This window comes from Lepisosteus platostomus, chromosome 6 (assembly GCF_059453375.1).
Source record: "Lepisosteus platostomus isolate fLepPlt1 chromosome 6, fLepPlt1.hap1, whole genome shotgun sequence".
Classification (NCBI taxonomy): domain Eukaryota; kingdom Metazoa; phylum Chordata; class Actinopteri; order Semionotiformes; family Lepisosteidae; genus Lepisosteus; species Lepisosteus platostomus.
The window spans coordinates 45357369-45383508 of NC_142616.1; the positions used below are offsets into that span (position 1 = coordinate 45357369).

At 42.4% G+C, this 26140-nt stretch overlaps 1 protein-coding gene across 2 annotated transcripts; it reads left to right on the top strand.

Moving 5' to 3' along the window:
- The first annotated feature begins 8014 nt into the window (after positions 1-8014).
- On the top strand, positions 8015-24227 carry sncga (synuclein, gamma a). 2 transcript variants are annotated; one of them, XM_088636103.1, is made up of 6 exons: positions 8015-8363; positions 14072-14113; positions 17779-17906; positions 18469-18486; positions 21138-21197; positions 21564-24227. In XM_088636103.1, the coding sequence occupies exons 1-6, from the start codon at positions 8243-8245 to the stop codon at positions 21573-21575; spliced, it is 381 nt and encodes a 126-aa protein (XP_088492229.1). In that variant the 5' UTR covers positions 8015-8242; the 3' UTR covers positions 21576-24227. The 2 variants fall into 2 exon arrangements, with proteins under 2 accessions (XP_088492229.1, XP_088492230.1); XM_088636104.1 differs by lacking the exon at positions 18469-18486 and having other exon boundaries at positions 8019-8363.
- The last annotated feature ends 1913 nt before the right edge of the window (positions 24228-26140 follow it).

The following is a 26140-nucleotide window of genomic DNA, read 5'->3' on the forward strand; positions in this document are numbered from 1 at the left end:
ACACTGAAACAACAAATATGGAGAAAGCTTCCTCAGCCCACCAACGAAGAGATTATGTTTAAGAAAGGAAAACACAGGATGCAGATAGTTGAGCAATGCTGAGCCCTGAGCTGTCTCCTTAATTCTGTGTGGTTGCTCTCTCTCACATTTCCCCTGTTGTTCTGTGTCACAAAGAAAAACACGGATCAGTGGGCTGTCTGTCTGTAAGTGAGCGATATCCTGCTATGATGTGTACAGTATTGTGACTCTCATAAACAACACTGCACTAGAATTTGAGGTTCAGGGGTGTCAGCAGAGTGCAGTGGATCTTGGAGGTAGAGGATGGCTTATGTGACACTGATTCAAGACAGAAGGGAAACACATATCCATGCAATGTGTATTCAGCCAGTTCATGAAGAATTTACAGAATGTCAGTATAGGTCTGTCATCAACAATGTGAAAATTCAAAATATTTACATAGATTTAAAATAATCTGTATTGTTTTTTAACCTGCTGATTTGAGGGTGCGATGACCCGGAATTTTGAGTAAAAATACATAATGTGAGACCAGAAGTGCAAACAGTACAATCAGATTTGTTATTTTTACTTCTGGTCTAACATTATGTGAGAGATGCAGGATATAATTTTCAACTCTGATCCAGGAGGGACTCTTGTTCTTGGTTTTCCTGCAGACTGAAGTCAATCTCCCTGAATTGCTACTAGAATTAGACAATTAATTGGAGTGTCCAATTATTGGCTAAATTAGATACTTATCATTTACAAATTTGCTCAAACATAAATTATATTACATATATGATATAATTATATAAATAATTTAAATTAATTTACACAAATGCTTCAAATCTGCTACCTGTTTAAAAGCTGAAAAACAACAGAAGGTATAATATTTTCATATATGTATTCATAGTTGTAAAAAATATATATATTTTTAACAAGCTCAAGTGAGGCTACTCCAGGGCCAGATCTGACAAATTCTGGGATATGAAACAGAGGAAAGTCATCTATTCCCCTGCCAGATCTTCACAATACACAATACTGAGCAGAAAATAGAGCAGACACAAACACAACAATGTCCTGTTAATGTGTGGCACAGATGCTAACTCGGAAAACAGAAGTACTATGGGGAAAACTGCTGAAGCTTAGAATAAATGGCAAACCTCTGTAGATAGCATGTTTTTCATTTATCCAAGATCCTTTTCACTTGAGCCCATTACAGAACTGAGTATTTAATTAGAGCTATTAAATTGTTCTTAGGTTTTAATCTGCTTAAGATTTCATGTTAACTACTACACTGTATAAATCATCTATAATCAGCAACATTTTTGCAACTCAAAAGGATGTCAATTATTAAGGCAATTATTTTTTTAATGAAGCCATTAATTAAGTAATTGAGCACATCTAGAATGAAATCCAGATGCTCTGGTTTTATTTTTGGGGTCACAAGGTCCAGCACAGGGATCTCCAAGATAGCAAGAAAATATTTTAAGGACAACCTATAGTGTGGTGAAAACTTAAGTACAACCCCTTAAGATTTTATGGTTTAACATATTTAGACATATCTGAACTTAACCTAGTCCTAATAGTAGATAAAACTAATCTCATTTGACCTGTAACACACACAAATCTGCTTTGTCATTAATTATTTTTTTTAAATTACCCAGCTAATTGGGAACTGTTTTAACAGAAGGGGTTAGTCGGCTTGTGGAACAGGTTTCTAGAGAAAAAGTTGAAACAGAAGAGAACAGAACAGAACTAAGGCATGTAGACCTCTCTCTCTCTCTGTCATGGTCCTGTCAGACCCTAACCATACTAGTCTGCATAGAGAAGAAAAGTGATCTGTCTGCTCCTTTACTACCAGAGCTTAAAAACAAGTCAGCACAGGTGAACAAATAGTCTTTTCTTGCTCATGGTTTCATTTCTTCCCTCTGTGCACTGAGAATCTTCCTTCTGGCTGTGGAATGCCTTCCTTATCAGCTCCTCCCAGGAGAGGCTCTGCCTAGCTTTCAGATTTGCTTGTGATGCTTTCAGAAAAAGAGCTGCTTCAAACATGATAATTTGCTTACGAGTGTGTGTGTGTGGGCGGGATCACTCTGCATCTCCTGGCACTTCTTAACCTTGCTTTCTGTTCAGGACAATAAAAAGGGCCAATGCGTAGATGGCTGTTTTACTGACCTGAAACAGAGGAAGCAGAAGAAGGTGGTGTAAAATTCATGCTGACAGGACAAATTACACTCCACGTATTAACGTTAGACTCTCCATGTGAGGGGGGGATGGTCAAAGAAAGATTATGCTGATTTCATGACTTGTCCCTCTGCATTAATAATTACAAGGTTTCATGTCATTGATTTCCCTTTTTAACCTCTATTTCCTAGAGCTTAAAGTGCTGTCCTAGCATATTCTCATCTGGAGCACTGGATTGTGGGAGTGACTGCAGAAATACGCCAGTTGGCAGGGCGTGGTTGCATCTAAGGATTATGGGAATGAGTGGCTGGTTGCTGCAGTGCTGTTGCCATTGGTCCATTCATTGGCCAGCTGGAAGGGTGTTGGTGCTGGCGGAGGGAGTAAGGGGGAGGGGGTGAGGATGCTGTACTGTAATAGAGCAAATTGAACTGCTTCCTAGGAAGCAACTCACATTTTAGTCTGCTTGACTCTTGGCAGTGAACACACTGAACAGGACCAAGAACCATGTTAATAGTTAAAGCCTGCTGATGCTTATCCTGTGGCTGTAATAGTCTGATGGTACACAGTTGTCCATTTTTCAGTGTGAAGGGACCTGTGAAAAGCCCCCATTCACTGTTTGTTTTGACCCAGAAAAGGCAGAGACACGCGGTGCACAGTGCCAGGATTAAACAGCTCTCTCTCGCCACACACAAAGATACCTTATCAGAAGAAGGCCATGTTTCTTGTTATCTAAACCCAAGGCTTTTAATGGTAATTCACCCTTTCATGGTTTCTGATAGTTATATTAACTTGTCTCTTCTTAAGGTAAACAATGTTTAGTTTTACTTGTATGTGCTGAAATGCTGTTGAAGCTCATTTGGCAGCCTGGAATCAGCCACTGCTGGGCTCAGTCCGAGCTTAAGCTGTTTTGAACTGAGGAAAGATGTTTGCAGCTCATGGCTGCTCATTTTAATATGTCAGGACTCTCTCTGGCAACAGCACTCAGTAAGGAGGAACAGGGAGCTGAAATGGCTTTGTGCAGCTCTGCGCTACCCATAGTGCATGCCAGGGTGGTCACCAGGGAAATGCCACAGCCCTCTGTGAAGCACTTTGTACCCTCCTGCTAATGGGCACTTTCACGAGCCGCTGCTGCAGCTCAGTAATAAGCAAGTTGCCATGATGATTATTTATGTCTCTTCCTCTTTGTGGCTGCTGTCTTCTGTGCAGCTCTGCAATGGCCAGGATTTCTGCAGGCTCCATTCTGTCTCCAGACTGCAGCACAAGGGCGTCATAGAGCAGGGACTGAATGTTTTGAATGCATTTCACATGTGTTTATGTCTGTCCCATTTTTCTGCCCTCAGGCCTGCATGGACATATTCTGTGACAGAACACTTTTCACTCTGAGCCAACAGCGTAGCTTGGAGAGACAGGGATGGCCCGATGTAGCTCTCACTGTGCTCACGTTAGCCTAGTGAGGTGCAGGGTCACTGCAAGATTGCAAACTTGCTGTATCCTAACTGGCTTTATAACTGCCCAAATAGATCAGTGACCCATGTCTAAAGGATCCAATCCTCCAGCACAGGGGTATCCAGTCCTCGTACTGGAGGGCTGGTGGGCCTGCAGGTTTTCATTCCAGCTCAGCACTAATTCAGTGAAATCATCTGGTTACTGGCTTCACTGGACCAGTTTATCAGCTTCTCCCAGCTCTTTGGTTTCTCATTAAAGAGACCTTGAAAACTTGCCCCCAGTATTGGACACACCTGCTCTAGTAGCAGGTGTCTAACATTGCAGCTGTCAAAACTGGGAAAGCGTAAAGAGATGCCTTTGTTGTCTATTTTTAAAAACATTGCCTTCAGAAAATGTCTTCTTTTTAAATGTGACTTGACTTCTACAATTTGCAATGCTGGTTTTACTCTTTGCTGCCTGAGTGAAGACTGAGTGAAGACTCTTCTCAAATCCCAAACTCCCTGGACAGCCCGATGCCAGGTTTAGCATAATTAAAACCGTAGAACCTTTCTCCAGAGGTTGCACATCTTTAATCTTTCAGTCCAGGTTGTTTTCATGGCCTTAGTTTGCTGCTGACTTTGTCTTTCGGCGGGTGGAGAGTGTAAGAAGTGGATATTATTTTGCAGAGAGATGTTGAAGTCTCTGGAGCCCTGGCTGCTGTCATCTGTGCTCATCTGCCCACTAGCTAGTTGGCCCCCTGGTCAGGGAGAAGAGATCAGCGCAGACCTATGAGAGCCAGTAACAACACACATCTTTGCACCATGTTGACAAATTAGTTCTATTAATATTCCTGCTGTGGCCTTCAGCCAACAAGAAGAGAATGGAGCCTGGGGCCCCAGGGGCACTGGCCACTGCAGGCCTGTAAAGCTGAAGTGCTTAATCAGGCCTTCTGCCTTGGAAACAACTGAGAGGAACTCAAAACCCTTCAATAATGGATCGCACAAATGATTCAGCTTTTTTACAATTTCAAATGCGCTTAGCATGTCTCTGCAGTTTAAGCAGCAGACCCATGAAAATAAGTCAAATGTGCTCAGAATTTCTGTTTGTATCCTATGGAAATTGTTGAAATGTGGTTCAAGTGCCTTTTCTGATTGTTAAATGTCCACAGCAGAGATACTCACACCTGACAATGTTACCCCACTGGTGTAAAATCCCAGTTTCCAACTCTGAAAGTTATAATCTGCAGTGTCCTTCAGTGATACCGACCCTCCTACTCCCAGAGGCCTGCCACATGGAGGGCTCTCCTGGCCAAACCTTCACAGGTTCTGTGGTACAGAGTCTTTATGGAGATCCTTCCAGATGAGAACTCACATCTTAAGAGCCAATTCAGTAAATATTGTGTGCATATAGGCTTCCCAGAGCCTGGCTGGAGCAGAAAGCAGAAGCCCTTGTCTCCCTTTAAAGGCTCTAGTGTGGCTGAGTCAGAACTGAAGTCAGGATGGGAATTCCTGCTTTAGACTTTTACCTGCGTCTTGAAATGGCCACTGGCACTCCTCCTTGGAACCAGACACAGTGGTAACTACACATAAACCCATGGATAACTTTGGGTTATCTTCCTAAAGATCACAGAGACAAAAGAGCACACAGAACTCACAACAGCAATTAAAGTCAAAAAGTCTAGGTCAACAGGCAAGTAGGAGGACACACATAAACAGAATGACAGCAAGGCTGCAAGAAAAAAAACTGTCTGACAGGCACAACAGAAGGGTAATAATGAATGATGTTCCATTACATACAGTGAATAGCACAGGAATACACACTGTACTCCTGTTAATAGGGACAGGGTCACTGTTAGGGATGGGCACAGCCTGCTGTTAGGGACAGGGTCACTGTTAGGGACAGGGGACAGCCAGTGGTTAGGGGCAGGGTCACTGTTAGGGATGGGGACAGCCTGTGGTTAGGGACAGGGGAGTGTTAGGGACAGAGAACGTTTATAATCTTACTTTCTGATATTGAGACTGTTTCAGGAGTTACTGACATTGCTTTTAAATTGTGTAATTCTTATTGCACTGATCACTGTCATTTTGTATCTCTTGGCGGCTTTAGCTCTGAAATTGGACTTGTTAAGTCTGGTGTTCCTCAGAACTCAATACTGGGCCCCTTTCTTTTCAGCATTTCCTTTTCTGCATTTGGTCAGCTTTAAAGATCATATGGTCTAAATGATCAGTTCTATACTTATGATACTCAAATCTACGTCCATACCAAACCTGACCCTGATGTGGTTGTCTCTGTTCTCTCTAATTGCGTCTCTAATATAAAAACATGGATGACTCAAAATTTCCTTGATCTAAACTGTGACAAGACATGGTTCTTGGCATCTCCCATTAACTTTGTAAAACCAATGCTGTAACCCTATCTGTGGATTGTACTGTACTTGAGTTTCTACCTAAAGTAAAGAACTTGGGGGTGATATTTAATCCATTCCGCCTCAGAAATATTCCATCTCAGAAATATTGCCAGACTATATACTATGTTGTCTCTAACTGTTGCTGAAAAGCTGGTCAACCATTTTACATTTTAATGTAAGTGATCACATTACTCCTAACCTAGAGTCCTTATACTGTCAGGTTGTCAGAGTCCTGTCAGGTTTTGGGTCGATTTCAAAATCCTGATGTTCACAAACAAGACTCTGCATGGTTTGGCATCTCTGTACCCTTCTGAACTAATATGGTCCTACTACCCACCTCGCAACCTTCTCTCGTTTAGCTCTGATCTCCTATCTGTCCTCCAAGCCTGTCTTCACTCTGTGGGTGACAGGGCCTTCTCCTGCTGTACCCTAAAGCTCTGGAACTCTATCCCTAAGGATATCAGAGAGTCATCTTCCCTGAGCTCTTTCAAATCTAGATATTTCAAATGTAGAATTTCAAATCTAGACCTTCTTTTCGGTTTTATTTAACCGATTCTGTACTGGTGTATCCCTTTGCTTTCCTACCATATTCAATACGTAATCTACTATTTCCTCTCAATTTGTTCTTTTTTTTTTGCTGTTGTTGTTCTGTAAAGTGCTGAGGTTATAGACAGGCATAGGGGTTAAAGAGTTTCACATACTTCCTCTGAATTCTGATGTTGGTCATATAATCATTAGAGATAGTGCTATGTGAAGATTAGGGTTAGGGGCAATGACAGGTCCTTTATTTATACCTGTGATCGGTATCGGATGTCAGGTGAAAAACTGAAGATATTAAGGTGATACTCCTGTGGTAGTCTGTTGGATTGATTATGGTTATTTTAAGTGTTTCAAGCTATCACACTCACAGACTGAGGTAGGAGACAGGGGACGGAGTCTGCAGCACAGGTGTGAGCCACTTGGAGTCACAGCTGGGTTGAGCATTGGACAAGGGCACCAGTAAACAATGCTATCTTCAAAGAGTTAGGCTTCAGGAAAAAGGGAAAAACATTCTTGTGAAGATGAATTCTCCCTCATGTGGCCTGTCTCCACTCAGAGTGTTTAGAGACGGAGAGTTTATACTGAAAACAGCATTTTATGGGAGTCAAGTGATTGAAAAAGAAAATACACATTCCTGCCCATGTTGTGAATCAAAGGCATATGACAAAGCCATGCCACTTGGGGTGAAAATATGAAACCTCTGCTACAGGTTTTCTAATTCTGAATAGTTTACAAGTTCCTCAGACTCCTGCTCTTCCTAAAACAACCTCAGCTGTCAGCTCGTAAACAGATGAGGATCATGGGAGTTAATTAGTGGGTTGTTATTAGTGTGTGAAGAATGCCATAACCATAACTGGTTAATTTCCATGGACAAGTGAAATACATATACAGTATTCCTTCGCAGACTGTGTGAGCACTGGGGTTACTAGTATTTCACAACGGGATCACAGAGAGTCATTCTGCTTTTCCACTGGTAATATACATTCTTTTGGCATGCCATTTACACACATTTCCCAGTACATGTATATATCTTGAATATGTATAGATAACTGTACAACTATAGACAACTCTTGGCTGTTCTCATGTTAAAACAATTTGTTCCCTAAAGCATCTGTCAGTGGCTAGAATGGTAGAATCCAATAAGGGCAGAGAATGTATCATTGAGAAATAAGTCCTGTTTAGAAAGACTTGAAAGATGAGTGAATATTATTGTATGAGTGTAAGTTTTCTGCCTACAGCTTGGACTGATTACATTTCTTTTATATTTTGCAGTTGTAAGCCTGCTTATAGAGTTTTTTTACTGCCCCCTTAAACAAAACAGGTAAGCGATCACACAGATATGCTTACAAACCAAGAGAATTTCCTCTTCACAGCCCATCTTATTAATAATGCAATCAGCCTGCCTGCCCAGAGAAGGCGTGTGTGTGTGCTGGAGTGAGCAGTCATGATGCAGGAGAGGAGGGGGGATGTGGGGGGTGCTGTTCGACTTAAATACACTGCAGCATCCAGAGGGACCAGTCTCCCTGCATTCCCTCCTCTCGCTGTCTCGCGCTCGCTCTCCCTGTGATTCCGCTGCTGCCTCTGCGACCGGTGGCCCCTCTTGCAGAAGCTGCTCTCTGAGTAACGGACAGAACCTCGGAGGAGGAAACTACTCTGCACGAGACAGCGCCTGTACCTCTGTAGCCCAGGATGGATGTGCTGAAGAAGGGCTTCTCCATAGCCAAGGAAGGGGTGGTGGCTGCCGCCGAGAAGACCAAGCAGGGAGTGGAGGAGGCGGCGGCCAAGACCAAGGAAGGGGTCATGTATGTAGGTGAGTACTGGGGGCCGACAGAGAGACTAGATGGAAACCCTCCACTGGCAGGACAGAGCACTCCTAACAGCACATACTGAGTCCTCCAAGCATCCCGGCGCTGTGCGGAGCTCCTTTCTCTGGGGCTGTTTCTGCAGGTGCAGTGAGACTCTGAGCCTCGAGAGCTGCAAGTAAGTGGCCGGTCAGAGACTGCAGGGGCTAGATGCTGCAGCAGGGTGTGGTGTCTCTGACTGGAGAGGAAGAACAGAGTCTGGAAAGGGATAGAGGTGCTGAGGACAAGGGTCAGAAAGAGAGTCACTTACTCCTTCTTGTTCCCTAGTTTTCTCATACTTTTTTAATTATGTGGAGGTTTCTTTGGCATAGGGCAAAATCCCACAATAATCATAAGTAGAAAGTATTTAAAGTCCCAGAATGTGGTTGTATAGGACTGCTGCCTTTCCGTGTTTTAGGGACTAGGCTGCAGTATACTGCTGAAGGTCAGCAGTCTACTTCTGGAGGAGGCGTCCATTTTAAACACTTACCTTGGTACAGTACATCGGCACATCGGCACAGACAGATTGCTTTTTACAATGTTTTTCTAATGCTGATGGCATTAGAGTAGTAATATTGCCGTAGCCATGATTTATAATATGATGTGGTTGATCTGTTCTGTTTTTTAGTAAGCTATAATAATGCTTTCTAACGGGTGTTGGAGTGAAGCACGATGGAGCACTTTTGGGTCATGAGACTGCAGAGTTAGCAGAGATGAGACTTATAGAACACAGCCCTGCCCTCGTATTCCCATCACAGCATCTCTAGAAAAGACATTGCAGGATTCTGTATGCGAGAATGTGCCAGTGAATTAACACAGAGAACCAGATTGTAAAACTATTGAACATAAATTCATGTTCTATTTTCCAAATCAGATATTTCTTTCACACCAAAGCATTTTTTATTTTGTTTTCATATAGTGTAAATGTTTAAACAGAAATTTTGCATGCCTATAGTTTTTAGAAATATAATACCATACTTATTTTGTCCTGAGCTTTTGAATGGTGTCTCCTAACATGCAGAACAAGAGATGTCACCACAGCTGGGTATTGCTGGGTTAAAACATGTCTCCGCAAAACCAGCTATCAAGCAGTGAATTGTCGCACGGCGACCTGTCTCTAAACGTCACGCTTCTGAAAACGATGCCCTCACTGCTGTTTGTTTGGTATGCTGCCAAGCTGGAGCCAGACTGCAGCAGCCCTTATCACAGCTGATCTGCAGCACTGTGCTATGAAGCAAGTCTGAGACGGCAGTGGCAACCTTGCAAAAAGGTTATTGATCAGGCACTAATGCAAGATTGGCCACGCTAGGGGGAGTGACCTTGGTGACATCAATCAGCCATGTGCTCTTGGAAGGCAGTGTACCCGTGTACTTGTCAGAGTGCCACCCTCCACCCTCAAAGCACCAGTCTCTCATTGCGTTCAGCTCACAGTACCTGCAGCAGCTGGGGGTATCAGCAGCCATATCACCCTGCAACTCACAACTGGCAACCCACTGAAGCTAAGCAGGTGTGAGCCTGGTCAGTACCTGGATGGGAGACCTCCTGGGAAAAACTAAGGTTGCTGCTGGAAGAGGTGTTAGTGGGGCCAGTGGGGGGCGCTCACCCTGTGGTCCATGTGGGTCCTAATGCCCCAGTATAGTGACGGGGACACTATACTGTAAACAGGCGCCGTCCTTCGGATGAGATGTAAAACCGAGGTCCTGACTCTCTGTGGTCATTAAAAATCCCAGGGCGCTTCTCGAAAAGAGTAGGGGTGTAACCCCGGTGTCCTGGCCAAATTTCCAATTGGCCCTTACTAATCATGGCCTCCTAATAATCCCCCTCTATGAATTGGCTACATTACTCTGCTCTCCTCCCCACTGATAGCTGATGTGTGGTGAGCGTTCTGGCGCACTATGGCTGCCGTTGCATCATCCAGGTGGATGCTGCACATTGGTGGTGGTGGAGGAGAGTCCCCATTACCTGTAAAGCGCTTTGAGTGGAGTGTCCAGAAAAGCGCTATATAAGTGTAAGCAATTATTATTATTTACTGTCTCCTCTCTTTCTCATCAGGAAATGGCATTGATATTCATAGCAACAGAAAAGTGCACTGACCCTCTTTCTAACCAATGGTAGGCAAGCCCCGTGGTACAGGAATGAGCAGTAAGTCAAAAACATGCAGTTTGCACAACACAACAGCAGCCACAAAACGGAGTAGACACAAACACCCTCACAGAGTATCTGCTAACTGTGCTGTTAGTTTTTTTTATAGAAGGCTCAATTTTATACAAACGCAGAAGCACGATATGAAATCTAGGGAGATTTTGTTTTAATATAAAGGGGCACTGTACTTTCTTCAGTCCAGTCAGATATTGTGAAGTGTCTTGATGTTATGCTATGCTCTGGTGTTAGCTAGTAGTTAATAGTTAAAGGTGTACTCAAGTATAGTGGTTTAGTTGAGACCCATTATCTTCTGAAGTTTGCCTTCCTAAAGGTCACAGCTCACAGCTCTCCAATGAATTCGACAATTAAACAAAGTATCCTCAGAGCTACAAATGAATAGCAAGTGCTATGGCCCTGCAGCAGTGATGTTTGGGAGCTTTCCTTCTGCATATTCCCTGCGATTCTTCAAAAACCCACATGAGGCAGACCTAGGGACATGGAAGTTACTAGCAAATAATATTCCTGTTTTCAAAGAGCTTCTGTACACCTTAATTGATTTGCAGATGCTTGCCTTTTTCTCCAGACACAGACTCCAGAACCCTGTTCTAACTGACTGTCTGAGCTGAGCTTCTGTTGATTGGCTAATGAAGCCCATTCATAGACAGGCATTATTAGGAGACCATGATTTGTAAAGGCCAGGGGAAAATTTAGACAGGACACCCCTACTCTTTTCAAGACAGGCCTTAAGATTTTTAATAACCACAGACCTCAGTTTCATGTCTCATCTGAATGAGAGGTGAGCACGCCCTACTGGCCCCACTAACACCTCTTCCAGCAGCAACCCTAGCTTTCCCAGGAGGTCTCCCATCCAGGTAGCGACCAGGCTCACACCTGCTGAACTTCAGTGGGTTGTTAATTGTGAGTTGCAGGGTGATATAGCTTTTGGCTATAAAGGTCTGGCATAGGTCCAAAAAAGGTCTGTGTTTTACTTTATTGTAATTTTTGTGTTTTAGATGGATTTTTATTTTTGGATAGAATAAAATGAAACAAATCCTGCCCTCCAGCAATAAGCTTTGTAAGCAGTCATATTAATGTGTGCAGGCCACTTTTAATGGGAAGTTTCAGAAGGGGCAGAGTGGCATTGCAGGGTGTCATTGTACAGTACATCTTCTTGGAGAGCGCTGCAAGTACATCAGCCACTGCCTCTAGATCCCAGACACATGACAAGGCTGCAACAGCTTAGAAAGAGGACTGACAGCCAAACAAGTATCCTAAAAGACATAGGATAGAGCGCAGAGCCCTGTTGAATGAAAATGACTATGCAAAAAAAAGTATTGGACAAACATAAAATATCTGCCTTCTGCACTATTGTCTATATGGTTGAGAAACAACACTGAATTGATTGGGTCTGTGTCTGCTCATTATTTTGCATGGTATTTTTCCACATGGTTGCATTTTCTCAAAGTCAGACCCCTGGTTTCACATGATGGCGTCCAGTGGTTTGTTGAGATCAAGGAGGAGATCAAAATCCACTTTTCGGCTGAATGCTGAGTCCTGTGTGGAGAGGAAAAGGTTGAAGGTTTTATATTAGGAGCTGTGGGGCAGGCAGAAGGTTGGCAGGTTGAAGGCAGAAGGGTTTAATCACTGAATTACATGGCTACAAAGCACAAATGCCTCCACAGGATCACCAGACCTTTTTGGAAAAGAAGTAATACATTCTTTAAATGTCCTCCTCCTAAAAATCCCCTGCACCAAGACAAATGTACAAATTAGCCAGGGTACATTTCAGTGGCTTACAGTCTTTTCTCTCTCCTGATGTTGGCAGCAGTGTGAGAGGAGCATCATGTCTTTTCCTTCACTGAGCACTTCAAACATGCTGCAGAACAGTCCCCTCGGTGTCTTCATCAAAGAATAGCAGTAAATGGTTCTCTTGTTTAGGGCCATAATAATGCCATGTTCTGTAGTGTATGAAGTTGTGGAGGCGCTTCTGTTTGTATGTGATCAGATCACAGGGGTCTGAGAGGAACAGAGCTGCAGCTGTCTTCAGGGGATCTTGGAGTGGTGTGGGCGAGCAACAGAAAGGTGTGGCACTCTCTGATGTCAGTGTGTGACACCTGGGTCATTTCAGAACAACACCATGTAGGGAAGCAATTGTGTGACAGTGGTCAAGAATCATTCCTGGCAGAAGATCACACCACCTAGAGGAATGTCACCCCAGCATGTGACATCTAACCTTACAAACAAAGCTGCCTCTAATTTGGAAAAAAAGATAAATTAACTAAGTTAACAGATTTGGCACACTTTAGTGTCTCTCCAGCAAAGTTATTAAATTACATGAATTGCCAAAATAAGAATTTCCACCACTTTTCTTTATTTAGTTAAATCATCAGGTATCTTACATTTCTGAAACTATTTTATGAAACTACCTCATTAACTCAGATCTTGAGTGCTTCGGCAATGAGTGATCCCAACAACAGCAAGTTACTGAAACAGTTAGGAGACTAGAAAAGTCTGGGATTCTCCATTCTCCATGTTCTGAAATATTTAACAAGAAGCAAACACATGTCATTTACCAGTATTACAAAATTACTATGGTTATCTTATCAGAGTCTATCACTGAATATTAGTTCCTGCAAAATTCTGCTTTTTGCAAGTCACTTCAAAGAAAATCCCAATTGGACTTTTATATGATAGTGTTAACTGCAGGGTGGTCACACATTTTAAAGTAATTGTGTAAGAAGATAATACATTTATTGTATTCATTTTAATTCTTACTGATGTTTTTGACTGTGTTAAGTTACTCATTTGTTATTACAGGTTGATGAGTACATATACACAATCTGGTATGACACGTTGTGAATGATTCTCAATTGGAATGCATTTAATGTTTTTTTTCTCAAAGATGATACCTGGCTAGTGCCTTTCCATGTTTTCACGAAAATGTTTTTAATATAAGATTAATTCCAATGAAAGTGACGCAGAGTTAAAGAAATCCTGCCTGAGCATCAAACATGTAAGTGGTGCTGGATGCAGCAGAGACAGTGCTGTAGGACAGCTCTCAGAGAACGGATGTCTGCATGAGAGCTGTGCTCCCAGCCCCAGCCTGAAGAGCTAAGAGCGGAAGAGCGTGGACTCATCCTTCTTATACCATCCTTCATGCTGTGATGGAATCATAGAGAATAATTATGAACACTGAAGGGCTGAATGACCTGCTGTTATCATGTAACAACATTCTTTTTCATCTTCCAGATGTTTGTCATGAGAAAAGAAAAGTGATGGTAAAAGGGAGGTAAACAGTAGAGTAGTTTGTTAAACACAGCCTGCTTGTGGGATCAATAGCACAGCAGAGTAAATGCACAGAGGAAACATGATGAAATTCTGGGTAAGCAGTGCAAAATCAGTGCAGTAGTTTGTTCAGAGGCCTCATCACAATTATTGCTGCTGGTGGAGAAGAGCCTTTGAAAAGGAAGGATATGTGTACTGTTTAATTGAAGAGAAAAGAAAAGTAACTTTCCTTTCCTTTTTTTCCTGACAGGTACTAAGACAAAGGAAGGTGTGGTACACAGTGTAAACACAGGTATGGCTCGGCCAGAGGGGTATTGTTGCAGCTGTTTGCATTACTCATGTTATGCTGTATCTCTTTCCAATACAGTATATGATGTTGTTCTGTGCAGTGCGCCTAAGGACAAAAGACATTTTTTTGCTTCTGGTCTTGAACCCATTTAATCATGGAAAACAAAGGTCAGCAGTAGCCAAGCAGATTGTTTTTGTGACTTTTCATCCATACACACGTCTTCTAGCTTTTGCAACCCCATTCAATTGGCCTGTAGACATCTCCAAACCAAGGGTCAAGGAAATAAAAAGGGATAACAGGGCCAGGCGCTCCAAGATGAACACAGAATGAAGAATGAACACAAACAAGGAAGAGCTGGAGCGCCCTTAAGAAGAGGAACTTATGATCGTGACAGGAGATGACTCATGAGTTTTGGATAGACAGCATCTGCTGCAGTTTGGGCCATGTTTTTCCAGGAGAATGGATGGCCCTGGTACCTTGACGTATTCCTAAAGTTCTGGCCTTTTCTTGTAGCATCATGTGGTTTCAAGGAGATGAGATCATTCCAGCAGGCTCTTCCACCATCTGGGGAAATCCAAAGTCAGACTCTCTTTCGAGTTGATGTTATAATTCATGCAAATCTTAGTGCAAGTCTGTGCCATTATTCAAATCTAATTTAACTGGGTCAAAAGAGCTTGCTTTGAGAGTCTAGAGTTGGACACCCAGATAAAAATGGCTGACCTAATGAGTTTAATGTGGGAAGATCATTGTCTTGATAATTGTCGTGATTGTTTGTGAGAGGATGCTAATGTTAGTTTGTTTGTTTGAGGACTCAGGCAATGTTTATGATACTTCTCCAATGTTTTGAGGCACATTATCTAAGCTTCATAGAGTGGCTTGGGGATTATGACTGCTCAGCAGCCCATTAGTTTGTGTTCAGATTTGATGTTGCAATCTTCAAATGCCAATTTTCTCAGATAGGAGAAGAAATTGCAAAATGTCAGATCTTTTTGTTAATTTCAGCCATCTACACAAGATGACTTATAGGGCATGATCAGCATAGATGGCTAAAATTGACAAAAAAAAGTTTTTTTGAGAGCTTGTTGTTGAGAGAACTTATTCTTCTGAGTGTTAAGCATCAATCACATTTCCTTGTGTGTCTCAGTAAAGATATTGACAGATGCTTGAAGATTTGCTTTTGCGTGAGAACATGCTACAACATTGTCAGTGTACTGGAGCTCAAAGACCCAAACTGCGGTGGTCTTTGCTCCTGATTGGAGTCAGATAGGATAGGATAAAGCCAGCACATTGTTTTCTGTCTCCTGAGAGCTTACATCTCCTCAGATGCAACAAAACAGTATGGAATACGGGATTATATGGAATTCCAAGATTATATGGAATATGGAGTAGCGTCAGAGACTTGCTTGACTCCTGTTTTAACTTCAGAGGGGTTTTTGATGGGTCCATTACTTAGAATCACTGCTGATATATGAAACAGGTGAAGAGGAGATATAAATTTTGGGGACCATCCATACTTCAGGAAGGATCCTCTACTGTGCTATTTGTTTGGTGACTTTACATTGATCCTGACATTTTTCCTGGAGCTGACAGTGAGGACCATGTAAGTGGTGGCTCGTGAAAGCCAGGAGTGAAATGGAATCAATGTATTAGAAAGAAACATCTATCAAAATCAAAGAGCACTTTATAACTCAGTTGTCATTTTTGACATGCCAGTGAGAGAATTATTCTTCTCAACAACCTTGATGCAAGGACGGGTACTCAAACTTCTTCAATTGTATTCATCACCAGACTGAATGCATCAACACCAAGACATCATGAGAAAAACCACAATTACAGCACTGGCAGTTTGTCACTGTTTGTTCCCAGGATCACAATAAGCATTAAACTGCGTCATGAATGGACACTTTCTGGACACCTCATTGACTTATCCATTCTCCCATGCCCATCAAACTGGCTCCCATGCAACAACTGTAGTAGGAGCAATGACAAAGTACGTTTAACACGAAAGGACCTATCAAGGAAGACCTCTTCAACAGTGCCTTAATGAAAGACTACTAGTGTAAACCAACAATAGTGGCAAAGTATTAGCAGTATGTATTTAAGACCACCACTTTCAACATCTGAAAGGTGTTCTCTACCAGGAAACATCAGGACTAGTTTGATAAGAATGGCCTGGAGAAGAAGGAGTTGGGTAAGAGCAAGAGCAAAGCCTTTGGGTTTTTGGCAGAATGGCACTTAATTAATGTCATTTCCAAACATTTCCAAAGAGAAACTGAATCAAACACAATTCAAGGCAGAAGTTCAAAGAAGCATCAGCAACAGAGGTATATTAAATATGTCAACAATATGCACGAGCAGCCGTACTGAAGCTAAGCAGCATTAAGCCTGGTTGGTACCTGGATGGGAGACCTCCTGGGAAGCTATGGTTGCTGCTGGAAGTGGTGTTAGTGGGGCTAGCAGGGGGTGCCCACCCTGGGGTCTGTGTGAGTCCTAATGCCCCAATATAGTGACAGGGACAATGTGCTGTAGTGGGTGGGTGCCGTCCTTTAATGAGACATTAAACCGAAGTCCTAAATTTCCCCCCTCTGCCTTTACAGTGGCCTCCAAATTGTCCCAGTGTATGATTGGCTTGCACTTGCCCTGCGATGGTCTGGCGCCCCGTCCAGGGTGTACCCTGCCTTGCGCTTGTTGCTTGCCGGGTAGTCTCCAGCTTCCCATGACATCGTATAGTATAAAGCGGTTTGGAGAATGACATGACATGACAACAATATGCATGGGTTTTTCAGTGCCACAAAAACTTTCTATGGTCTGAGCACTTTGAGATGCTATAGAGGAGATTGCTATAGAGGAGATATGGTGAAGGAAAATGAAACTTTTAACATGTGTTGGAAGGTGCATTTCAAAAGGCTGATCATCTCAACTGAGACTCTTGTATCTTGGTAGCTCTGAGACTCGAACTCTTATCAGAGCTCCATGTCCTCTATTTGAGGGTGTGGAATAATGATGAAATTTCTGATGACCTCAGGTATGCTATGATCATGACAATCTTCAAGAAAGGGGACAAATCTAATTATAAAAATTACAGAAGGATTGCCGTGCAGTCCACTACAGAAAGGATTACTCCATCATTTCTTTCAACTTGCTAGTCACAGTGGTGCCTACCATTATGTCAAACACATGCATGAAAATGTGTTAAGACTGGCAAAGGTATTGCACACAAACCACAAGAATGTTGTTCCATTCAGTCTGCAGGCCATCCACCAGATTGGTAATATTACCTGGTGGCTGATGTTGACGTAAGCTTCTACCTCGATGGGTTAAACATCCGTTAAAATAAGGGCCAAAGCATTTTGAGTCTGGATTGATGCAGTCTTGAGTGGCCCTTGTCTCTAAAGTTGGAAATTTTAAATTATGAAAAAATATCAAATTATTTTTTTAATCCAGGATTTAATTACATAGAGCTGAAGTGGAACAGAAGGGTTTGCTGAGGCCTGGAGGCAGGGGGCCACTAAACTGGAACATTATATTTCGCAAAAGCGACAATGCTGTAAAGAACAACAAGTAGACATCTTGCCTGGAGCTCATTTATCTTCACCGTTGTGGTGTTGTTCTTGACAGTGTTCTTCATGCTGATGCTGCTGTCTTGTTGCGCTCTTGCTGTGCTGCAGTGGCCCAGAAGACCACCGAGCAGGCCAACATCGTGGGCGAGACAGTGGTGGGCAGTGCCAACCAGGTGTCTGCGAAGACGGTGGAGGGAGTGGAGAACGTCGTGGCCTCCACTGGAGTTGTGAACCCGGTGAGTAGCAGGGCAAACAAAGGGGGGCAGCCCTCCCTCATGGTATGGGGTTCAGTAAGGCAAAGCAGTGATAGGGTTAAGCATAAAAATGGAGAAGAACAACAAGGAGTTCTGTGATGCACACCCTCAGAAGGAAAGACATTTGTTAAAGCACTTGAGGAAACAAAAAATATCTTACCTTTGTCACTTTCTTTTTCGCAACAAGAGAATGTCCTAACAAGAGAATATATCCCATCACTCATGCTGTCTTTTCAAGGAGAAATATGTTCAGATTCCAGTGAATTTAGTAAATTTAGTAAATGGACCTGTTACTTTTGCCTACTGCGAACTGGAGCCCTGTCTTTGCTCAGCGTTGATGTACAGTATGAATGTTAATTCCTAATATTCATGTAAATGCACCGTCCCGAGGCACTGGGCAAGCCATGTGACCAGCGTGTCATCATGCAGGACTGGAGTAAGTCCTGCTTTTTCCACAGCAGCTCCCTGCACAGAGGCATGTGTCCTGTTGTTAACCTGTCATCTTTGTCTCCCCCCATTGGAACACGGCTGTGGCTGGCGACAGGATGACGCTGTAAACCAGGTGCCTTTTACTTGGGGTGCAGAGGGAGGGTGTGGGGTCTGGTGGAAAGGGGAGGTTGAGAGCACAGCATGTAGTTCCCAACCCCTCCATGCCCCCTCTGTCAGCTGGCTCCTTGCTGCTCTGCCATCTTACAGGGAGGGAGAAGAACTCCAGGCTTGGTCACACTGGACCGCAGTATCTAGGAGTCAATACAGCAGGTGGCACACTTTAGTGAGACTCTCTGAGTGGATCTCTATTCCTGGGGGGCCAGCATGTGTTTTAACCCTCTGCAGTTCTCTGGACTGATGAGTTTGTTTGAGGAAGGAGCGGGTATCACTCTGGATCAGTTGTAGAAGGTGGTGATTTTACCCAGCAGCATAGACACTAGTTGATGTGCAATGGACCAAAGTCTTATTCACTTGTGTTCTCTAATTATGTATTACTACAGAAATCATAAAAGACTCTATAAACACAGGGTGGTGAGAGGTTTCACCTTGATGCAGATAAGATAATTATTTCACAGGAAATGGTTAGAAAATGTTGGAACTTGTCATTTACCAAAATATGTTTTACAGATGATATACAGTACCTCGAAGCAAGTGCCATCATCTAATTCTATTATCAGAATGCCAATTGGTCACAAAAACCCAAATAATTAGCTTAATGAAGGAGTTAAACGTTTGGGTCCAGTCACAAACCATTAGGCCCTGCAACAGTGGATATTGAATGCCTATGGACAGAGTTAAAAGTGTGAGCCATGTTTTCTCTTGAGAGTAGGAAAGCTGTTGGAATAGACTACATCTGCATGTTAATATGCATGAGAAACCTGCCTCATTACTCCTCTTCAAATGTCAACTATTTAACCCTTCATTTGCCTTCTCAACAGTTCATGCTTGTTTCGATCCCAGAGTCTGGCAGATAAACTGTTAATCACAAGGAGGCAAAGTGCCATCTGATCACAATTGACTCTTGCAAGCTTCTTTGATGACTGACACCAAACCAGGACTGGCCAATCAGGGCCTGATGTGTCTAAGATCCAGGAGTTCACAGCCTCCTGTCAATTTATTTCAGTCCTGGTTTTTCATGATTGTGCTAATTAATTGCAAATTGTTTTGTACTACCGCATTTCCAGTCAAGAGCTCTTTTACTTCATCAATTGAAATATATAGTATATATAAGGCAGTATACTGTATTAAGTCTTGTGGAAAAAGTTTTAAATATTTTCCAACACCAGGAGACTGAACAGTTCTACAAAGTTGTTTTATTTGCATTTTGATATTTGTCTATTGTTGTTTATTAGTTTATTTTATGAGACCCTTAAGTCCAGACTTACTGAAGATGTATTGTCTTATCCTGGAGTTGTCATTTTGACTCCTGTAATATGTGAACGTCCGGCAGCAGTAAGATGTCCTTGAGAGAGATCAGACACACAGAGAGAGAGATAATGATAATGAATACAAAAGGCAGGATGACGGAGGAGATATGGAAAGTTTACTGGACTGGCAGCTGTAGTACAGTTATCAGTATGTACAAAACAGAGGTGCAGATTGTGTATTTCTGTATCTGCCTGCATGTGTCTTTTCGCAAAATCTTCCTTTACTTCATCCAGCAGAGAGTTTCAGAAGGTGCATATACTTGTTCAGAGCTCTGTGATTATGACACCTTACACTACAATGCTCTCGTGCTGTTGTTGGCAGTTGATACTCAAGAGCCTCTACCCACCACGCATGTGCCCAGGACAGGACACAGATTACAAGGCTCAGGGGAAAGATTGCTTTCGGTGCTGTGTGTGGACAAGGCGCTCCACTGGAGCTTCTGGGCATTGATCAGAGTAAACAATGTCTAGGGAAAATGAAGGATGGTCTGTTAGAAATAAAAAGAAGTTGTTCTTGTGACATTTTTCAATGCTGCCAATGCAAATACAGATCATCCTTCTGTATCACACTGAGTACCCTCCAAAATAGACTTTGTCCAATGTTTTTACGTACTGCCATTCCTATGGCACATGTATTAGTTTTCCACATGACTTCTTTTAGAAATTAGTTGTTGACATCGCTTATCCTTTTGAGTCAGCATGTTTTATGGGTCATGTCCATGGTCAGAGTTGGCCACCCCAGTGTTTCATTTTCTTGCTTTGTCTGTAGAACTTGTAACACTGGCGTGGTCAACCCTGACTATGGACATGAGTCACATTTTCGTGTTTTGTCTGTAGAACATGTGAGTCTGAACTGTCACATCAACTGAACACATCAACTGTTCTTTCATTACTGGTAGTAATGTGGGCTTGAAACCATTGTGACTATGCAAAGTTAAGACGGGGCTAATTCTGCAGGTGTATATAAAATTCTACTGGTATAACAACATCTGTGCATTGAAATTCCACCCCCATGTTATTATGATGTTTAGTCATTGAGTTGGGCAGGCTGGAATGAGGAGGAAGTTTTAGAGCTCTCTGCATGTGGGGCTTTGCTGTACCAAGAGGAATAACCTCTTGTTAATTTCATCAAGGGGTAAACTGGAAACTTAATTTGCACTAAAAAGCCTGTGCTTTGCTATGAGTAACCTCTGCAATGCTGAACATTAGCCTGGCCCAGGATTGCGCTGCTGTGAAACTAACAGCCAGTATAGCTTGTCTGAAGTCTTGCTAATGTGTATCTCTGTCCTTCACACAGGAGGACTTCTCCCGTCCACCAGAGGGCACTGTAGAGCAGGCTACAGACGCTGTAGAGCAGGTAAGAGGGATCTGGGAGGGTGTGTGCAATCTGTTACCTTGACATCACTTTTTAAGAGATGTGATAAAAACCCAATTGTTTTGGTTATTTCGGGTTTGAAAGGTGAGTATATTTTACATATGGCAATTCCAGCTTTTCAGTTAAATTTACACAGTATTAAGTATTGGGCATGAAATATTTAGGACCTGCTGTTGGCTCAAATGGAAGAACTAGTAGCTGAAAGCTCCCAGTCTGGGTCTGACTGGCATCCTGTGGGTATAACACTGGCGAATGATCACCTGTTTGGAGAACTATGATGTGTGACATTTACTGGAGAAGAGTAAGATACCAATCCAGGACCTGACAGGCTCTCCCGTTCTCTCGCAGGTGGGCCACTAGCCCTTTTGTCATGGGAACAATGGAGCTCTCCCCTTCCAGCCAGCAGGGGGAGCCCTTGGGCTTGCTTCTCCACCTGAAGACTCCACAGTTTTAGGATGTGTTTACACTAATAACCTGTTGACCTAAAGAAGACAAAATGAAAACTTCCCTCAACTCAACCTCCAACCCCCACCCCCCCCTCCACTATTGATCACCACCCACCATCCTACCCTTCTCCTCAGATAGCTGCTTTTCAGAGGCTTTTTCAGTGGTCATGATCACCCTTGGAAGTAAAGACGCACAGACTCTGTGCCAACAGTAGAGACAGTCCACTGCACTGCTGGCAACCCAGCAATGCGTCCAGAATTTAAACAGTAAACATCAGCAGTGATAAACACATAGCTGACTGTCAAGAGTACAGGAAAAATCTTCAATGCTCAAGCAGTTCTGCTTAAGAGGAAAAGAAAACTCCAGAACTGAATGGACCCTTCAGCCCACAAGGCTCCTCCTTTTTCTGCAGAATCACTGATGATCTCTAGCTGTGTTTCTTCTGAGAGGTTCCCAGTGTGGCTAAGCAAGCTCTTTGAGTTTCAGCTGCAGTAGTGAGCACGTTTGTGAACCCTTAGTATTTTTTTTTAATTTCACGTATTTGAGACCTAAAATGTTATTAGATCTTAATCTAAGTACTAAAATAAAGTCAACCTGATGAAACAAATGACATAAACATATAGTCTTTCAATATTTATTTACCTTCAAATAATACATGATTTTAGCTCATTACTAATTTCATAAATCCTTCAACTCTGTGAGCTCTGCCTCACATGGACAGCTTGCTTCAGTCTCTGTCACAACATCTTGATGAGGTTTAGATCTGTGCATATGTTTCTGATCATTGTCTTGCTGCAAACCCACTTTAGGTTCAGCTTCAGGTCACCAATGGCTGGCCTGATACTCTCCTCTAGAGTCTTCTGGTACAATGCAGAACTCAAGGTACACAACAATAATGGCAAGCTGTCCTGGTCCTGAACCAACAACACAGCCCCAAACCACTACAGTGCCATCAATGTGCCAGTGCCATCAGTTCTCCTTTAACTCTTCTGGCCCGAGAACATTGTTCCAGAAGCCTTGTGGATCAACTATGTGCTTTTTAATGAACTTCAGATGTATCTAGCAATGTTCTTTTTGTAGAGCAGTGGTTTTCCCCTTCCTATTCTTCTATAAGTACCATTTTTTTCAGACCTTTTCTGATTCAATTGAGTTCTGAACTCCAACATTTATCAAATCAAGAATGACCTGCAGTTCCTTGGATGTTACTCCGATATTTATTATAACATCCTTAATGGGTTTCCAGTTTGTTGCAGGAGAGATTTAAGTAGGAAACTGCACCTGGGTAGAATAACTGTGTGTCTTGAACTTTTTCCATTTGTGCACTGTCTGACAGTATGTTGGTGGAGTTCCAAATCCACAGAAAAGATGAAAACCCGTCTCAGAGCATTTCTGATCTTAATATAGAGTGGGGCCTTCCAAACTCAATCTCCAAGATCTAGTTAATTATTTAAACACTTTATTCTAATTATTCCCTTAACTGAGGTAATTAAACTAGGGACTGACATTTGTTTTTACATCCCCTGTACATTAATTAAACGCAAGGGAGCTAGCATCGGGCACAAGTCAGGATTAATTACTCATTGTTTGTTTAATTTATCCATCATTTTTTTCATATAAATCCTGTTGGATATTTCCATAAATACAGGTTCAAGGCTATCATGGGAAACCTATGACATTTCCATATTTATCTTTGGGGTTCACAAACTTTTTCTTGGCTCTCTGAATTGCTGTCAGCGTTACATCTGTCTTAGAGAGCTTCCACTGTCTCTGGTCACCTCTGGCCCTCCTTCGTGACCCCTCAAGACCGCCATCCCTCCTGGCATTGTCTAGTACTAGTCTGGTAAACAACAAAATAAACAGCCACTATTTAATCCTGTGTCATTCTGTTGTTGCACCATGGGAGAAAATAAACAGATTAAAAAATGTGCATTTGCGCCGGTCAGCCATAATGTTGAAATCTGTCTGGCTGTTAAGAAGAGTGGTTTGTGAAATAGTTCTTCTGACTCCTTTGGAGTTCTGATGAAGGGGGTTTAAATGCTTATAATATCAACACTATTAACAACAAAGCAGGTGAACACAATTTCTGTTTGTGCAACGTGATGTTTTGAGTCAAAAATGAGTGGGCATAGTTTTGCCACAGACAACTGTTCTTGGTGCAAAACCGAGGTGTGACTATAACAGCAGCCTTCAGCAGAAACATGGGGAGAGTGTGAGTTTCAGGGAATTTCATTTTCAGCCGCACAGGAGAAGGATAACCCCTCCCTCCTCCCAGCACTGTCCGAGCGGCACACATTCATATACACCTCTGCTCCCTCAGCTCCAAGTCCCTGCCACACCGCACATCCTTGTCTACTTTAGGTCACTAGAACACGTATTTTAAATTTTATTTCATTAAGCTATTGGAAACTAAAGACTGCATGTTGCCTTAACAGCACTCAGATACACACATAGACACATACTTACATACTTGTCCAACCCCTTCATCATTCATTACAAAGCAGACAGAAGCTGATTTTATAAACAAAACAAATAAAATAAAGACAATTTTGTTTAAACCCAAACAAAGTTAGGTGTTCTTGTGTTTGTCGAGTGACTTTGGAATGGACAGAAGATCGTGATCCGGGCCTCTGAGGACATTAAGACACAAAAAGGAAGCACGGCTCTCAAATCTGACCATTGGAAATACAAATACCAAGGCCCATCAAAATGCAAAAGAAAACACAGAAAACTCAAATGTTCAGATTCAGAAATAGACACTTGTGATGCAGAATTGGTCCTGGAGAGTAGCACTGTCTTAAGGATGTCCTTCCCAGATGCCAAGCAATGGCTTTGATGTTGCTGAGCCTTTGCGTACATTATGTCACAGAACACATCTCTTGCTGAATTCAAACATATTAAGGGTACCTGGCTTGTCAGAAGTCAAAGTCAACTTTATTGCCAAACCAACCCTTTGGGTTGTTAGGATTTTTTGTGGTGCTCTTGAAATAACAGAGATATACTGTATAAAAAGACAGATACAACGAGAGAGGCAAAAATCATAAAAAAACATTTACATATCGTATACAAAAACAATTTGATGCTTTGTTACAGTGAAACTAGAACCCACAAATTCAATAAATTATGTTTGTAACAGTTCTGAGTTGAGGGACCGAATAGTTTCAGAGTAGGTGCACTTCCAGAACTCCTCTGTTCTGGTTTTGATACATCTTAGTCTTCCTGCCGGAGCTCAGACAGGGTGTGAGTGGTCACTGAAAATCTTTTTTTAATTCACTGTTGGGTATATACTATCAGAAGGATTTCATTATGTGCAAAACCTCCAGTTCCTCCTACCTGATGCACTATTTCTGAAACATTTTCACATGTGTATTTCCTCATTCCTTTAAATTCTCAATGCAGAGGCTCCGGCTCTGCTACAACCAGGATACCTGAACAGATACTCTCCCTGCTGGAGACTGCCTTTCTGTACTAACCAAGCTCAGATGTGTGTGCCTTCCACTTATCTATGGCAGCTGTACAATGTTATATTGTCCTGTTATATGCTGTAAACCATGATACCTAACCTAAAGAATCCACAGGAAAGTGCAAACATAATATAAAAACAGAAATAACTATGTAATAATTGAAATGTGGCATGATGGTCAGCATTGCTGCCTTGCAGTGCTGGAGCCCAGTTCAATTCTGGGGTCCTATCTCTGTGGAGTTTGTATGTTTCTCCCATATTCACACGGTTTCCTCCTAGTGCTCTGGTTTCCTCCCACACTCCAAAGAGATACTGGCAGGTAAATTGGCCTGTTATGACTGTGTGCATGTCTGTGTCTGTGTATGCCCAGTGATGGACTGGCATCCCGTGTGCCCTGTTGTTAGCTGGTATAGGATCTGACTCTTCTTTGACACTGTTAGAAAATAGATAAAGCAGTTAGAAAATTGATGAATGGATGGATAATCGAAATGCCATAGAATTTTGTCAGTGTGCATTATAAGAGTTAAAAAACCTTATACTTACTTCAAGTAAATAGTTTCATTTGGTCCTCTTACCGTGACATCACACATCTCAGGTCTGGAGAAATCTATCTCCTCTCACTTTGTCATCACTCCTCTTTACTGGAGGCTAAAACTGTTTTCTTATGGGAAGGTGATCATGTGTGCGATTTTTTCCACTTGCTGACTGTGTTGCCCTGTCACACCCAGCACCAAGAATGTCATCTTCTGACCATTCGTTTCAGAACCTGCTTTGAAATGCCGTACAGCCTGTCTGAGCTGAGGGGATATGGCAAAGATCCCAGGAAGTCCTTTAACAGAGCACCTGTGGCACTGCTTAATTCACCACAGGAAAGCAGGTCCTCTCTCTCTCTGATCAGATGAATGTAAATCAAGTGAGGCTGCATTCCAGTGAGGGTGGAGTGGTTCCCCTCCCATATTTAAAATGAGTTTTGAGATCCTTTGGGGTTAGAAGTAAGAAAGAGTAAAAGAATAAGAAT

What these genes read in the sequence shown, in the direction of transcription:
- sncga (XM_088636103.1), top strand. Translation starts at nt 8,243, where the DNA reads ATGGATGTGCTGAAGAAGGGCTTCTCCATAGCCAAGGAAGGGGTGGTG. An exon ending in GGAAGGGGTCATGTATGTAG is followed by an intron (nt 8,364 to 14,071) that starts GTGAGTACTGGG and finishes TTTTCCTGACAG; the next exon opens with GTACTAAGACAAAGGAAGGT. An exon ending in GGTACACAGTGTAAACACAG is followed by an intron (nt 14,114 to 17,778) that starts GTATGGCTCGGC and finishes GCTGTGCTGCAG; the next exon opens with TGGCCCAGAAGACCACCGAG.